At 38.3% G+C, this 17,800-nt stretch overlaps 1 protein-coding gene across 1 annotated transcript in view; it reads right to left on the bottom strand.

The window, feature by feature from the left end:
- CYP7B1 (cytochrome P450 family 7 subfamily B member 1) overlaps positions 1 to 17,800 on the bottom strand; it is a 181,925-nt gene that overhangs the window by 15,121 nt on the left and 149,004 nt on the right. The window contains exons 3-4 of the mRNA XM_082601474.1: positions 8,573 to 9,160; positions 7,902 to 8,108 (exon numbers count right to left, since the gene is read on the bottom strand). Coding sequence (XP_082457600.1) covers positions 7,902 to 8,108; positions 8,573 to 9,160 — 795 coding nt within the window. The remainder of the gene's footprint in view (positions 1 to 7,901; positions 8,109 to 8,572; positions 9,161 to 17,800) is intronic.

Below are 17,800 nucleotides of genomic sequence, written 5' to 3'. Positions count from 1 at the left end.
GGAGGCCTTCCATGCTGCACAGTAAATTACCCTGCATGGCGGAGCAACATCTGTTTCTGTGCTACTGCCGAACAAACAAGGCAATTGAAAACATACCAAGGGATAACCAAGCAACAGATGAACATGACCCGCATTTTTCCCCCCTTCTCACACTCGAGGTGCTAAACTTCATTGTGCAAGCACTCCACGAAAGAGAGGCCAGGTTGGTTTGATAAGGTGTTGTCAGAGAGATTTTACATATTTCCAAAATGGAAAGAAAAACCTGATAGTATTGTTATTCTTAGAATCTTCTTTCCCCCCTTCTATCTTCATTTCTTTTATACCAAAGCTAGCACTCAGTTCTCAATTCGCTCTAGAATTAAAAAAAAAAAAACTTTCCATACACTTATAAATATTCAGTCTTTAAACCTAATTTGCTATACTTAGTTCACATGCCTTCAAGCATTTGTCTTCCAATTTCCACTGAATAAATGCGTACTAATGAGAACTAGAGCAAGCTGCTGAGGCAAAGCTGGGTGACTTGGGTCTGGCCTGCCACCAGCTTGTGATAGGCGGGCAAATTGAGTTAAAATGAAAAGTCTTGTCAGCTGAAATTCAACATGGTAGCCAAACAGCAAGCTGTCAATCATTCCAGCCAAAACAAGGGACTGCAGGTAATAAAAGGTCATTGTGATCATTAGTGCACTTGGCTTTCATATGCAAGTTAATTTTAATTAAACATGATCTCTATCTGTAAATGTTTTATAAAACTTGTGCATAATGGGTTGTTAATTTATACTTACATTTAGCAGGTAATAGGACCCTCTACTTACTAAACGCATTGTAGAAAAATGGCTATCAAGAATGCAAATATTTGGGGGGTAATTTACACCAGGCACTGCAAGGTGCCAACAATTGCAATTGTGATTAAGATAAGGCTGCCTGTGTTTTATTAAGAACTGAACTTTACTGACTAGTATCACCAGGGAACTGGATTACAGAATTCCCACAATGAACTTACACTTCAAAGCCTGCCCTGCCTTCTTCACTTGGCTAGGGAGATTTGTTTCTCTTTGCAGGATATAAAAATATTCCGATTAAGTATCCCTTCTAAGCAAAAAGCTGGGGAGTATGTTGAGCTAAGATGCTTTATAATGTGACGGGGAAGGAATATGGCAAAGGAAAGGAAATGCTGGTAGAAAAAGGAATATACAGACTTTCTCTTCTGCCCTCATAGCTCAGTTCTGGCTGTACTAATTGACAGATGATTCTCATTTGCAGATTTAAAGAGCTGAAGCCGTTTACGACAATCAATAATGCATGTTACAATGCAACCACAAATAAGCACATCCAAATTTCTGCCTCACACTTAGGCCATGTCTGGATATGTGGAATGAATATAGTGTGACATGGCCAGACTGTTAATTTGGGTCACATCTTAACGATTGGTGCAGACTGTCACACCATCTGATTAGCCATGGTGATCAGTGGATAGTGGCAGCGGCTGCAGTGAAATGAGCAGCCAGACCCTGCTGCGGTCGGCTGGGGCTGAACACGCCGATGGTCCTGAAAAAGGAAGGTGGACAGGGAAGGGAAAGGGGGCTCTGGAGGTAGTGTGCGAAGGGTGAGGGTGAGGAAACAGAGTGAGCCTCCAGATGTGTATGCGAGTTTTTACAAAACCACCTTCAGGACAGGTGAGAAGGTAAATAAGGCACTGTTGTCATCAGACAATTTGAAGCCAAATAACTACTTTTTGGCTCAACAATTGTGTATTTTAAGTAAAGTTAAAAACAAATCTGAATTGGTACGAATGCCTACTTTCACTCTGCGCTGCAGGCACGGCTTTTGGTTTACTGCTAAAATACACAAATGTAAATTCAACATTCATAGAGTCAATAAATGTACTATTAAGGAATTTCTCTGCTCAGGGCACTGGGCCGCTGCTGCTGGTGGAAAAACAGAACAGAGAATATGGATTTGGCCTTCACAGACACTACAATCTAGGTGTTAAGCCGGAAGGTACATATACACAGGAATGCTAGCCAGGATCCTAGTGAAGATACTGTTCAATTTTTGATTGGATAACTCCAATGATGGCATTCAGAAAGTCCATTTTGGTAGCAAGTTATTTTTCGTACTGAGCTGAATTTTCCTCCCTTAAATTTCTACCCTTTAGAAAACACAAAGGCAAAAAAAAAAAATTGAATCTCTCTTCCACATAACGGCCCTTTAAAAATATTTAAAGACAACTATCATGTCATTTTTAATTGTCCATCAGAGATGATATGGCCTTTAGTCTTTAATTCAATTAGTCAATATATGCCTCTTAAAATGTGGCAGAGATGGGTGTGCTATTTCAGTTGGAAAAGTAGAGAGGAACTACTTTCTCCGCCCTAGATACCACACTTCTATTAATATTTTGTTGGAAGCAGACAAGCAACAGATGTTTGAAGTAATATCTCTCCATGGACTTGTGTTAAGCTTTCTGATATCCTATAGGTGATCAGCTCTGACAGCTCATCACAATCACCGAGGTGGTTTAGAAAAAATAAATGTTCCATAACCGGCCAATAGCATCAGAACCACTGCATTAACTAAAACCTTTAAACTAGCGGTGTTGAACCTTGGGTGCACATTAGAGTCGCCTTGGAAGCTTGTAACGCCATCAGCCTGCACCCCAGACCAGTGAAATCATGACCTCTGGGGGTGGGACCAGGTTTGAGTACTTTTTAAAGCTCCTGAGATGATTCCAATGAGCAACGGAGGTTGAGAACCACCCTCTTCTGCTGGGCCACACATTCCCTCATTCTGTTCTTACGCAGTTGATTTTTAGACCTAAGTACCATAATTTGGATTCTTATTAAATTTCCCTTTCAATCCTTTCAACTCCTGTTGCTGCCATTCATTGCATTATCTAGCCCTCTTTGTTTTGTGCTGAGCTGAAAATTTGACAAACAGCCAAATTAGTATTTTTCACTTTTTAACCAATGTCTCCTTATGTTACATATAAAACTCTCACTACCTGATTTCTGGTGTACGCTTTGTGGGAGATACCTCTCTCTCCTCCTCCAGTTAGAAATTTCTAACATGAAGTAGAATTTTTACCTCCTGTATATCCTCACTGGAAGAGAGGATTTTGTTAAACTTTACGACTGCTGTCTAAATTATAGACACTTTTAATTTTTCAAATACACAATTATTTTATAATAGTGAATGAGCTTTTTCAAAATAACACCCACAGTTATGACAAATACATCACACTAAGACATTAATAGTAAGGCAAACTGTGTGTGTGTGTGAGGGGGGATATACTGGAACTCTCTTTGTAATTTTTCTGTAAAACTATTCTAAATAAAAAGTTTATTTAAAAAAACCCTCAAAATTCTGATGTGAACCTCTAGCCCCAACCTCACCCCCAAACCCAACTGCATTTGAGAAATCGTGATGCATATCCTTGTAAAATATAGTGGGCAGGGTCTCTGGTACATTTCTAGGGCATTTTCCCCTGAGTTGACAACATTTATAGGTTAGCGCTGAAGTTAGGTAGAGCCGGCATCAATTTCCGGCTCTGCCACTAACTAGTTGTATGATTTGGGTTGGTTAACTAATCTTTCTGCACCTTGTTACCCAACAATTAAATGAAGATAATAATACTTGAGGATTAGATAAGCTACACTTGTGCTTACATATATATATATATATATATATATGAGCTAGTACTTGATGATCATTAAATAAGCTACTAAAAGCCTGATACATAGTAAAATAATAATTATGAATATTATCATAATGTCTCATCCTGAAATTAAGAATACAGTTAGCACTATACCATCTAGCTCACATTTTCTGATCTAATCATGTGCATATCACAGCTGGCTCTGATGAATCAAGATACAAAGAACTCCTCTCCCCTCTCTGTGTGGACAATGAAAAAAGACTCCAAAAATTCTGGTATCAGATAGGTTTGGGGGGAAAAGCGTGAGTGTGGCCAGAAAACCCAAGTTAAAATCCTGCTTCTCGCCTTTACCTCCATGACCTTATTAGCCAAGTTATTTAGCACCCTGAGAATTTTCTCATCTGTAAAAATAATGACAAAATAATAGTTCCCCCAGTCCCCCAGTGTCTTAAAGAAGATCATATAAGTCCATAAAATTGCTTTGAAATATTGAAGTCATTAATATATTTAACATGGACTATGTCTAATGATAATACCAACTTGGTTCCTAAATAATGGAAAATGAAGAAAACAACATAAACATCATAGGGATGGCACTGAGGTTAAACATCATTTTGGTGAAAACAATAGACAACATTTGTTGAACCCATACTTTTTAAGTTACTTAAATACATTTTTCAGGTACATCTTGAAGTAAGAAGTAGTACTCAATGAGATTATTTGCTATCCATTTATCAAAACTTCAATTTTGAGAACTTTCTCTTCTCACATTACCTTTTTTTCTTATATTCTATCTGAATCAGCTTTTCTACTTTTCTTTTTCCTGTATTGGAAACCTGTAGTTCTAAGTCCTACCTCTACCCCAGGTTCTTCTTTCCGGGAAAACGAAAACATTCTTACTTTTCTTTTAGAGCTTCTCAAACTTTCATTCTATCAGCAACTTTTCCTATGGAAATTTAGGCCCCAGGTAACAGTTATCTGAACCCCATTGTATATATTATCTTATTCTAAATTTATATTTAATTGTAGAGACCTTTACTAAACACTGATATTCAATTTTAGTGAGGACCTGGTAAACAGAATCTTTATAACAAGTTCCATATATAAAACAATATAGTTGTGTTTTTCTTTATCTAAAAGAAAGGGGTAGGGGCTTCCCTGGTGGCGCAGTGGTTGAGAGTCCGCCTGCCGATGCAGGGGACACGGGTTCGTGCCCCAGTCTGGGAGGATCCCACATGCCGCAGAGCGGCTGGGCCCTGAGCCATGGCCACTGAGCCTGCGCGTCCGGAGCCTGTGCTCCGCAACGGGAGGGGCCACAACAGTGAGAGGCCTGCATACCGCAAAAAACTTAAAATAAATATATATATATATATATATATATATATATAAAAGGGGTAGAATAGTTGTAAAGAAAGATGCTCAAGAGCACTGGAAAAAAGCATAAATCCATCACAGCCTCTTGCAACGGATTATTGCTTTGAATTGCGTTAACAGGCTTGATATTTAAAAGCCCACTTGATGCTATACGTGTTAAGTTTTGCTGATGTTGTGTGTATACTGATGTCAGAGTAAATCTGACACATGCGAGGCCTATAGGATTGGGCCACGACTGTCAATAATATGTGCACAATGATCACATCACGATAAGCCTATGCCCCCTCGGGCTCTGTCTTCAAGGATCACTCTAAACAAGAGAAATCATTTTTGTTTAGGAATAACGTACTGGTTTCTACCGCACTCTAACTTTCCTTTCCAACTTCGCTTTATTATCAATGCGCAATGACATGCAAAATCTCTGTAAAATCTCCTTTCCCTTTGTTTGCTCTACCAATATCAACATTCTCCTTCCTGGTTTAAAAAAAATGCAGCATTCCTTTCATCCGTTTTTCTTATAATAATAAAAATTCAAGATATCTTTCTTTAAAGAAATTGTACTTAGAATACATAGACCACTTTCTTTAAGGAGATGAGAGGCACATACACTCATCCCATGCAGTGCACTGTAAACAATTAATTCTGTAAATCTTGCCTTTCCTCATATAGCTCATACCCTTTTGATAGAGAAAAATACTCACGATAGAGCTAGGACTAGATGCAGAGGTTATCTGTTGTGAGTCTGATTCGTATAAAACTTTGCTTCAATCTGCATTGAAGATGCAGTCTGATAGACGCTGCTTCAAACCGTCTATCTGGAGAAAGCAAAAAGTGGACCCTATTATCTAGAAGATTCAATTCTTGTAATGAACACCACTGGCCTCTGCTGGTACCCGAGGTTGTGATGAACGGGGTCTACCTTCTAGATTGCTGAAGGTGCTTCCTGTACTCAGGTGGGTCTCCAGGCACTTGGGATTGGTGATGGTCATGTGTTGATGATAAGTGAGCTGTAAATGTCTGAGGGCTCCTGGATGAAAATCTCTACTCTAGTGATGGACTTAAATGGACCCGATTGCGGCTCTGGAGCCTGCCATTTCTTTAGCTTGAATAAATGTAAACTTGTCTGCTTTAATAGCACAATTTTAAAATGGTCTTTTCTTTCAATAGTGAGAAGTTAAGAGTAAAAAGAGAGTTGATGAATTTCAACTAAATTTTAAGAGTTTATAACTGTGTTCTGAATACAAACACATATTCCTTAAAGTTATTTGCTTTACGTCCCTGTATACATTATCTGACTCATAAAATGCAATTGAAATGACTTGAATAAATGGGAAATGCAACCTTGATATTCATAGGAAACATAAATCTTCTACCCAGAAAATACTGTGTGTCTACGTGAAAGCAACTACCCGGAACTTTATGCAAAGTTTGTGCATCTGGTCCCCAGTCATTCTAAAAAGAAAAATAAAATAATATTTGTATTTTAATAATGCTGGGATTATTTTCCTTCTCCAAGCAAATATAAAATTACTTTGATAATGCACTTTGTTCTACAGCGGAAACTAACACAACAGTGTAAGGCAATTATACTCCAATAAAATAAATAAATAAAATTACTTTGATAATGTGCGCTAGAAACGGCGTGACTAAAGAAGCGAGCCAACTGTCACTACAAGGCAAGCTTCCTGCTACTGCCTATGATGGGTCTTATCCTAACCAGTGGGAACAATCTCCAGAACACTTGGGGCCATTCTTCTTAATGTCAGCCGGTGGTCAACACTGATCAAGACCTGTAGGGCCTTTGCCCCCAGAAGTTCCCATCAAAGAACCTGGAGCATATTTAAAAAGGGAAAAAATTGAGACCAACATGGGCTAAAATACTTGCCTACATTGTCAAACGAGGGAAGCAACAGAGATATATAAAGACTTGCTCCTACATTTGTCCAAAGGGCCCTGGAATAGTGTATAGTAAAAGAAACCACAGGATGAAATGTCAATACAGACAAAGCAGAGAATAACTCGTTGGATTGGAATTTAACTTTGGGAATTAAAATTCATTCACATAATGAGAGTGGTCTTATCAAAACCGGAAAAGGCGAATCCACTGTTATCAAAAGCTCACTGTTACAGGCACACAGGCCTATGTAGAAAAAGAAAAGTAAATTAGTCACTTCTGACCTCAAACGTATTTGAAATAGTGACCATGCATATCTCATGAACCAGTGACTATTTTATAAAATATTGACATTTCACATGAAGTAATTTGTAGTTATGTCTTTTTCTTTTCCCTCCCTCACTCCCTCCCTTTCTTCCCTCCTTTTTGTTTTTTTTTTCTTCCCCAAGTGTGTTTAAATCATGAACTTCCAGTGGAAATCACTCTTACTACATTTTTGCGAATCATACACTGCAAGCTGTATAATACATCTTAATCTCTGCCTGAAAATATAGACACCATTTTAGGGAGGAATAAGTGTGTTTTGTACACAACTTGTCTGTCTGAAATACTTTCTTTTTCAATCCTGAATACCTTTCTTGTTAAGATAACCCAGCATCGTTTGGAAAGCATTAACACACCAACAGATGCTCAGAGTCTAGTGACTTAATAGGCATAAACCTTTTTTCAAAAAAATAATTGCAAAGCTTTGGTTTAGCCTTTTGCATACCTTACATAGTTAATTACCTAGGTCTTAATGTTTACATGCAATGAGACTATCTACAGCTATAAACTACATAATTTATAATTGATGTAAATGGGTGTTATTATGTCAATTAGGCAGCTGTGTCCTCCACCTCTTGGTAAACAGCTTTGAGTGATAAACTGACTTTGCAGAGAGGTACCTTCTTTTCTTCATAACCGATAAAAATAAATTACCAAGGTAGACCAGGCTGTCCAGTTGTTCTCTGGTGAGGTGGATGGAAAATCCAGGCCCTTTCTTTTGACCTGTTGACTGCAGCAAATGGTCCATTTCGTCACACAGCACTGCCATAGCTTCTGGGTGCCGTAGAAGGTAATACATCGTCCAGAACAGAGTTGGAACAGTGTTTGACACAGAGGCCCAGAGCAAGCCTAAATGATGTGCTGGGAGAAAATAAGTGAAAAGGAAGATTAATAGCGTTTATTACACTGATTAGATTTGCAGTGTGCTAATTAAAAGATGTTAGGACACAGACCCAGCCAAGGATCAGTGCATGCTAATGAGCACCAATAGGCTTCTGAAGTCTAATTTTCTGCTTAATGAGAATAGTTTAAAATGTAATGTGTGTGTGGTGGGGGAGGGGAGGGAGGATGAGATAAGAGGAGTAAATGCAGCTTAGTTATACTCTTTCTCATTATCCTCGTTAAGTATCTTGCATTACCATCTCAGCAAAAAAAAAAAAAAAAAAATCAATTATCACAAAGGGTTGTTTCAGAGTAAAACATTTTATCATTAGCCAATTAGAAAGAGCATAAAAATTCTCAAGGTCACCATTTTGTATTTTTATTTCAAAGGTCTACTGTAAATTATTTTATTTTAGACAAGCCATCATTCAGAAGTTTCTTACCTCCTATTTCAGTGTCCTTGGGCGTATAGTATTTCTCCAGGATATCTTGCCTCATTTGAACAACTTCTGACCATCCTTGAAACTTAGCTAAGTTTTCTGTTGTCAATTGTTTTATAAGTTTCGTTCGAATAGACTTGATGTTTCCTAGAAGCTCAATGGGTATGCCTGATGCTAAATGTGTGAATTTGCCATCAAATTTAAAAAAATCATCTCTTAACTCAGTAATAAATGTTTTCCTATCGTCAGCGAGAACATTTCCATGCATGGTTGTAAACGTCATCTCAAATATTACTGAGCTGCAGAATGTCAACAAATATTCCGTGTCCCAACTTGTGGTTTTTAAGAGTTGTGGTCCAAAAACTTGTTTTAGAGTCTGCATTGTGTTTTCCATCAGTGTGTCCAAATGCTTCCCTCGTAAAAGTTGATAGCTAGTATGAATCTTGTCGTTCAGGTCATGATATGTCATCATCTTTTTGATAGAAAATACTCTCATTAAGAATTTACTAGTAAACATTTGAAAGCTTAATTTTTGATTTTTTACCACTGACTGGTACTGGAAAGGGTCCAGGATAAATGTTATGTAATTTCCTAAAAGAAATAAATGAGAATATGAATTCATGTGGTAGTAAAACAAAACAAGATATCTGAAATTTGAGAATATCTTAATCAAAATTAGAAAGACCTTAATAACTCACATCTCAAAAGATTCAAAGTACAATAAAAATCTATTTGATTCAAAATTCCACTACATATTTCCTTTTAAAATGGAAGATGGTGGGAAAATGCTAGAAGCTTGAAGTTAAATATTCTGAAATTCTTAATGACTTTCAAAAAGATAGTTTATTCTTCAAATTTTTATTTTAACGAACTACCAAGATATTTAAATTATTTTTTAAATAGTCTCAAAATTCATTACTTAAACACTTCTCATATTTTTCCCCAATAATACAATCAGAAAACAAACAAGCAACTCAAATTGGTAAGATGCTACTCCTTTACTGATCACTTACACTGCATAAAGACCTTTTTCATACTTGGTATTATCTTAGCTTTGATTGGATACAATAATTTTAACTCAAATAACTGAAGATGTGGTACAAAGCAGGTACTCACAAATGAACGTCTAATTCAATACTAACAACAAATCACAAATACCAAGGTTTTCATTTTATCGATGAGAAAATAGTAGCTCAGGGAGATTTAGTAACACGTCCAAACTCTCATATTGATTTGTGAGCGCAAGAGGATTTCAAAACTAGAACCCATCCAATCACGCTTTCATCCATTCATTCATGCAGTCATTCAACATTTATTGACATCCAGATACTTGGTTGGATCTTTCCTTTTGAGATAAAGATGTAAAGGAATCATTGTATTGTTATGGACAGTAATACAGCAGAGGTGGGAACACAACATAAGGGCAACAGGAAGTGAAATATGCTTCAGTCTGCCTGGAGTTACCAACAAGGGTTCTTTGAGGACGTGACATTGGGCATTTTCATATATCAGTCCAGACTTAGGGTACTGGTTAAAAATACAGATTCCTTCCTGATTCTGATTCAGAAGGCTTGAAGGTGGGACCTACAAGTCCCTCAAGTGATTCTTATAAGAAGGCACATTGAGGAACAGAGTCATACTGTGGTCTGTCTCTCCAAACTGGCACGGATCTTGGAGATTCCTAGTTGCACCCTCTCCAGCATTTATCAGCTAAAGAAAGTGAGAAGTTAAGAGCCAAGATCATGCCGCCATTTTTAGTGGCAGAGCCTAGACAAGAAGACAGTCCCCACACACTGTTCTTTTCCTTACACAGTGCTGACTCCTTCTCACTGGAGGGCTGCTTTAAGACTCCTGCTAATTAGAGGTAATATGTAGGTAGTATTCAATGCTAGCATTAATAAGTCTTCCCTTTCCAAGAACACACATGAAATTTAGATGATCCTACAACTTTAATGCTTATTTGTCTTCTAGAAAACAGTAAATAATTGGACATGAAAGTTTGTCGAATCATCTATACTTAGCTCTTCACCTCATCATTCCTGTGTGTGTGTGTGTGTGTGTGTGTGTGTGTGTGTGTGTGAAGCTTTCTTAGATGAACAACTTCTCGCTTGTTATTTATGGTAACTCAAACAGCATCACAGAAATTAAATTCAATTTGGTACCAGATTTAGGATAAAGTTTTGAATAATTTTCAACCTAATCCTAGAAACAGGATAAATGTTTTTTGTTGTACAATTTTAAAACAGAGTTTAAGTTTTTAGTGTACATGAATATACGTGCTATAATTCTTTTTCTAAAAATAAATCGTATGGCTTGAATTGTATTCACTCTATTTCCCCTTAATTTATTTAATAAGGTGGGCCAATCTAGGAATGAGGGTAAAGCTAGAAGAGACTACTCATTCTGGTCAGACCCTAAAGCTGTATCTACAAAGTAAACTGGATTTTCTTTTCCCCCCGGAGAAGAGAAAAAAGGAATCAATTGGATTTGGGCATATTTTATGACACCTGCTTTACCATGGCAGCTTAATTAAATAAAATTGCCAGCATCTGCCTGACAAATAATTGAAAAAAGAGTGAATTCTCTTACTTTGCAAAAGATATAATTTTAGGCAAGGCTGTGCATTTTCACAGGTGGTGATTCATACTTTTCTCCTTTCACTAAACAAAAGGATTTTGCTTATAAATATCTTTACAGAGTTATTTTAAATTAGTCAGTAAAATTCAGAAAATGTATAAAAGGCTCAGTCTGTAAAACATAATTTTTAGAGAATATTTTGAATTCTTTTCTTACCAATTTTCTATATTCATCAAAATCTAAGTGGAAAGGCAAAACTGTATTCAGCCATGGCAGCAGAAGCCACTGGCTATTGGCCTACTGAAGTAGAGGCTTCATGTACTTCACAGTTTTTATCTAGAATTCATCAAAACTACACATATATTCCCTCTCTCTATCTTTCTCTATCTCACCTTGGGGGTAAGGATATGGGAAGAAACTATGAGGTTAATTTCAAATAAAAACAGTAAAAGCTAAATGTAGAAAACTGTGTCTGGTTAGCAACCAATTTTAATATTTTTTTAATAAACAGTTTTTTGCATACAGGTTCTTTTAAAAAATCATTACTGATTAGTTTAAAGCAATTTGTAGATAAAATTCTCACTCTTTTCAAGACTCTTTACACTCTGGGGTCTGTATTTTCTTTTTCTCCTTCTCATTTGGATTTTCTTCAACATCAAGGCATTATGCTTTACCGACTCTCTTATCTGAATAAGATGTGGATTGCTGAGTAAGACCTTTTGATTTTCTGGATTTTACTTTTTGAGTGGGTTTGGAAGTACTAATAACACTGGAGATGCTAGCTGGCTTTCCAACTTTTAATCTTCAGTATAAACAATTTAAGCTAAGTTTTCCAAAATTAATATTAATTTAAACCATCTGTCCACCATCTGCTAACGTGAGATGCAAAACCAGAGTTTCTTTGTAATCTTTAATCAGACAGTTAGGAAAACACATATACATTCATAAAATGAATTTAAATTTCTTAACAAAGGAAATTTGAAAAGTTATTCTAAAGGCCATGGATTCTTGGAACAAAAATAACTTTTGTTCCAGTGTGGTTTTATGTAAATGAATGCTAAGTGTCAACAAGCAAGTTGCCTAGGTCACGAAGATCACAAGGTAGAAACAATATCCTTTGCTGTGTTTTCAGAAGGGAGAAGAAAGCTATCAGCGGCTGATGTGATATATTGATTTAAAGAATTTCAGAGTTTGCATTTGTCTAAAATATAAATGTCAAAATGAGGCTCACTTTTGCAAAACAATATACATATATATAAAACCATCCTTATGAGCAGTAAATTTGAAATGGGGTCAAATTTTTTAATGTATTCTTTACCAATAATTTCATTGTCTTCCTTTTTTAGGAGTTGGCTGGGCCTTAAGATATTAACCCCAGCATTTGTGAATAACCTGCAAATGATCATTTACTAACTCAACAGCCTTTTCACTTCCTTCAAAATTACTTCTTTTAGGAAGGTGAAGCTACATGATGCCAAGTATGTCACTAAATGTTAAAAAAAAATACATCATTCACTCTGATGTCTTATACACAAGAAGTTTGACATCTGGATCATTATAACCTGAATTTTGATGCTTTCATTTCAGATATTTGGTGCTGTACAGAAACACATCCAAGAGAATTCAGAACAACTATTTGACTATTTGAAATAGAAATGCCCAGTCAAGAAATATGAGATAAATTGGAACTTTAAAGAAATTTTCCATAACTATAACCTTTTGATCTCCATGTTTAGCTGGCTCTTCAATAGACGTTTTTTAAATGTCAAGCTGAAAATATTCATTGGAAGAGTGGACTATGAACCAACTTTTTATTTTATGAGAATGACCACATTATACTCCCCCTCTTATCAGGGAGATTTCGCTAGCTGTTGACAATGATGTACAGTGGTGCTTCGCTGGGGTGACATCTAGGGAAAACGATTCCGCTGCACCACCACACAAAACCAATTAGAGAACTATTTTCTGCGACAGGTCACGAATTTACGTGGTTTCTCATGAAAAGATGTACCTTTTAATTTCTTTATTAAGATGACATCCATGTCCCTTGAGACTTTTGGGGATGACAATCATTTGCTCATCATGCAAGAACATACACTCACTGAAATCACATCATGGGACAAAGGTGGGAGACACTGTTCCTCATTTCACATTTTCCAAATGAGCTATTTTGCAAACTGATCATTAGAACCACATACATTATAAGGATTTTTGACAGGAATTTATTCAAACTCTAGGAAGAAGCTAAAGGGAAGTAGCAGTTCGTATTCAACTATGGTTGTCTACTGTGGAGTTTGAAAAGATAGCCATGGCCAAATTATTTAGACATTAGAAATTCAGCAAGCTTCTCAGTATCTAAGATGAAGATAAAGTGAAACTGGTTTATTGTTTGTTTTCTCTTTTCTTCTTTAACATCTTTATTGGAGTATAATTGCTTTACAATGGTGTGTTAGTTTCTGCTTTATAACAAAGTGAATCAGTTATACATATACATATATCCCCATATCTCCTCCCTCTTGCTTCTCCCTCCCTCCCACCCTCCCTATCCCACCCCTCTAGGTGGTCACAAAGCACCGAGCTGATCTCCCTGTGCTATGCGGCTGCTTCCCACTAGCTATCTGTTTTACATTTGGTAGTGTATATATGTCCATGCCACTCTCTCACTTCGTCCCAGCTTCCCCTTCCCCTTCCCCGTGTCCTCAAGTCCATTCTCTACATCTGCGTCTTTACTCCTGTCCTGCCCCTAGCTTTTTCAGAACTTTTTTCTTTTTTTAGATTCCATACATATGTGTTAGCATACGGTATTTGTTTTTCTCTTTCTGACTTACTTCACTCTGTATGACAGACTCTAGGTCCATCCACCTCACTACAAATAACTCAATTTCATTTCTTTTTGTGGCTGAGTAATATTCCATTGTATATATGTGCCACATCTTCTTTATCAATTCATCTGTCGATGGACACTTAGGTGGCTTCCATGTCCTGGCTATTGCAAATAGAGCTGCAATGAACATTGTGGTACATGGCTCTTTTTGAGTTATGGTTTTCTCAGGGTATATGCCCAGTAGTGGGATTGCTGGGTCATCCCATTCTTCTTTAGATTCTTTTCCCACATAGGTTATTACAGAATAATTAGTAGAGCTCCCTGTACTATACAGTAGGTCCTTGTTGATTATCTATTTTATATATAGTAGCGTATATATGTTAATCCCAAACTCCTAATTTATTCCCCGCAAGAGTGACTTTTTTAAGTGAAGAATACAGTTTTGTATTATGAAGCCAAAAGCTCACTTAGAACAGAAGCCCCAGCTATGGTCTTTATTTGTATTATAGTACGTATTTCATCAGCTCTAAGGTATTGGGAATTTCCTCATCAAATACTTATTTTGAATCAATCAGTGCTGAGCTCTGAACTAAATGTTGGCAGTAAAGAAGTTAGAAAATAATGAAGGGAAATAGACAAGTGAATTAGCAATACACTCATAATTTATTAAATGCCATGACAGAACTGATACTAGGAGGAATTGGAGCCTAGAGAAGAGGCATCAAACATACCACAGGGCGGGAAATGGTCAGTGAAGGATTTTGGGAGGAAGTGATACGTGGCCTCAAAAGATGCATCCATGTCAGTCATCTTTCAAGGATGACTCAGAAATAGAAGAACAGCATTCTGGCAGAAAGAACCACAACAGAAAAAAGAGGCACAAAAGGACATGGTATATGAGGAGGAAATTCCAACAGTTTGGTGTATTAATGGTGCACTATAGTAGCAAGAGACTGGGCTGGAGAGGTAGGTGGAGCCTAGACCCTGGAGAGCCTCATGAGGATCACCATATACACTACAATGTCTCTGTTTCTAAGACACATGATTTTTTTTCCATTTCAATTCTTCTGAAATCAGAGTGCACATAATTACTGTTGGAAGACACTTGCCAGTTGCCAGCCAAGGGAGTAAGATGCAATGAAACAAATACTACCTATTCATGTGAGAAATTGACCATGCTGACCATTTCATCCAGTTGGATCATTTTTTTCCTCCCAATGACACGGAAATGGTAGCACAAAAGTGAAGTTGCTCTATGTACAAAAGGTTGCTTCGGATACTTGGCAACAAAATTACAGTATGAAGAAATTATCTAAATTCTTTAGGAATAGAACATAAAATTCCAAGGACTGTTAGAGAAAGATAAAGGGGGTTGAGCAAAGAAAGAGGCATGTGTAAATATGACCCAGATAAGGAATGCTCAGCATCGATGGAAGACCCAGGAGCTACAGTGTCAAGACAGTGAAGGAACAGAGTGTTTTGAGAAGGAATGAGGGGTCAGCTTTGTCCACCAGATAGAGAGGTCCAGGCAGGTCATGGCCCATGAATGACCTCAGCAAGGCAGAAAGCTGGTTACAGCTAGGAGGTCTCTGGGAGCTAAACAACCGGGGGCAGCAAAGGTAAGTAACTCTCTTTAAAAATCTAGATGCAAAAGAGAAAAAACAGAAGTGAAAAGTAACTAGAAGGAAAATACAGGAAAGATTAAGCATGGTTAGAAGCTTAGGGTAAGGACCCAAGAGAGAAAATAATGAAGATACATATACGGGAGGGAGAAATAATGAAATGCCAGCCCAGAGGAGGCAGGAAGGGTCATGGGGACAGGTAAATGGATTGTCTTGAACATTCTCTGAAACTGGAGCAGAGGTGGTAAGGATAATAGTGAAACATCTGATAGATACGTGGGGATCTGAGTGAGAGCGTACCTGATGTCTTCAATTTTCTTGGGAAGGAAAGTGAACTGTGTTACAGAGCCCAGTATGAGATGGAGAGCTAGAACACAGCTTTCCTGCCCTCCACCTGCACACCCAACCAGATGTCAGAGGGCAGAGGCGTGTAGATGATCTACTGTGTAGAGATTAGCCTTCCAGGACATGCACAGGGCAGACAAAAGTGAAGAAAAGGAATGCCTAGCCCAGGCAATAAGCTGATGTGGAAGACTGTATGCAAACATGGCCACGATAAACTTCTTCTCTCTTTCTACATGGGCTCCTTTGCAATGTGACTCTGCCACTCTGCCCAGGAAGAAGTGGAAATCTATTTTCCTAGCCTTGAATCTGGGTTGGCCCATGACTTGCTCGTACTAAGAGAATGTGCTGGAAGTGAGGTTCTGTAACATGTGAGCCCAGGCCTCAGGAGGCCTCACAGATTTTCCTCTCACCCTCTTGAAATACTAGCTGCCACACAAGGACATCTTCTTGAGGATGAAACATCATGTGGACAAGGAGGCCCAGCCAGGCATGTGATGAGGCCATCTTGGGCCATTTAAGCCCCAGTCAATCAGCCAGATGACTCAAGCCACTCAAGTGACCCGGGCAAGACCAGTTGTTGTTTTGAGGCATTACATTTGGGAGAGGTTTGTTAGGTGGCCAGAGAGAGCTGCTACAGCTGGGGAGCATGGGCCTTAAAGGAGGATGAGCTGAGCACATTCCAGCTTCTCAGCGCCCAGTGATGTTGGGTTACGTAGTGATCCTGCTGTGTGCTTTTTCCTTGTTTTGTAAACATTACAAAACAAGTTAGAAGTTTTGACCATAACAAATATATTTGTTTTCACCAGTAGGATTATTACTTTATTTACACCTGTGCTGATGAAAGCTGTGGAACATTCCTAGACCCACGCTGCTCTCTGTGCACTGAACCATGACAAATACTTTCAAATTAAAAATATATTCTAGATCCATGGTTGTTAGGGGCTCAGGGGGAGGGGAAGAGGAATGAATATGTGGAACACAGGGGATTTTTTAGACCATTGAAACTATTCTGTGTGATATTGTAAGGGAAGATACATGACATGCTGCATTGGTTAAAACCCAAGGAACTGGACAACACAAAGAGTGGGCCCTAGTGTAAACCACAGACTTTTAAAAAAAAATAAATTTATTTATTTTTGGCTGCGTTGGGTCTTTGCTGCTGCTAGCGGGCTTTCTCTAGTTGCGGCGAGTGGGGGCTACTCTTTGTTGCAGCGCACGGGCTTCTCACTGCAGTGGCCTCTCTTGTTGCAGAGCATGGGCTCTAGGAATGCGGGCTCCAGTGTTTGTGGCATGTGGGCTCAGTAGTTGTGGCTCTCGGGCTCTAGAGCGCAGGCTCAGTAGTTGTGGCGCATGGGCTTAGCTGCTCCGTGGCACGTGGGATCTTCCTGGACCAGGGCTCAAACCCATGTCCCCTGCATTGGCAGGAGGATTCTTAACCACTGTGCCACCAGGGAAGCCCCTAAGCCACAGACTTTTAATGTTGTATCCATACTGGCTCATCAGTTGCAACAAATGTGTCACACTAATATAAGATGTTCATCATAGGGGGAATTATGATCAAGGGAAAGAGGAGATATATGGGAACTGTCTGTACTGTCTGACCAGTGTTCTGTAAACCTAAAACTGCTCTACAAAATCAAGTCCATTAATGTACTCTAGCTTTTCAAGAAACAATTCTTAAAAGCAAGCTAAACCAAACCAAACGACAGGTGATACCAGGAGAGTGGGGTTCCCTAGGAACCCTCAAGAGAATTCTATAATTCATTTTTTTTTTTTTTTTTGCGGTATGTGGGCCTCTCACTGTTGTGGCCTCTCCCGTTGCGGAGCACAGGCTCCGGACGCACAGGCTCAACGGCCATGGCT

Source organism: Mesoplodon mirus (assembly GCF_964341445.2).
Source record: "Mesoplodon mirus genome assembly, chromosome: 16".
NCBI classification, from domain to species: domain Eukaryota; kingdom Metazoa; phylum Chordata; class Mammalia; order Artiodactyla; family Ziphiidae; genus Mesoplodon; species Mesoplodon mirus.
This window is presented reverse-complemented; position numbering and strand designations above follow the sequence as displayed.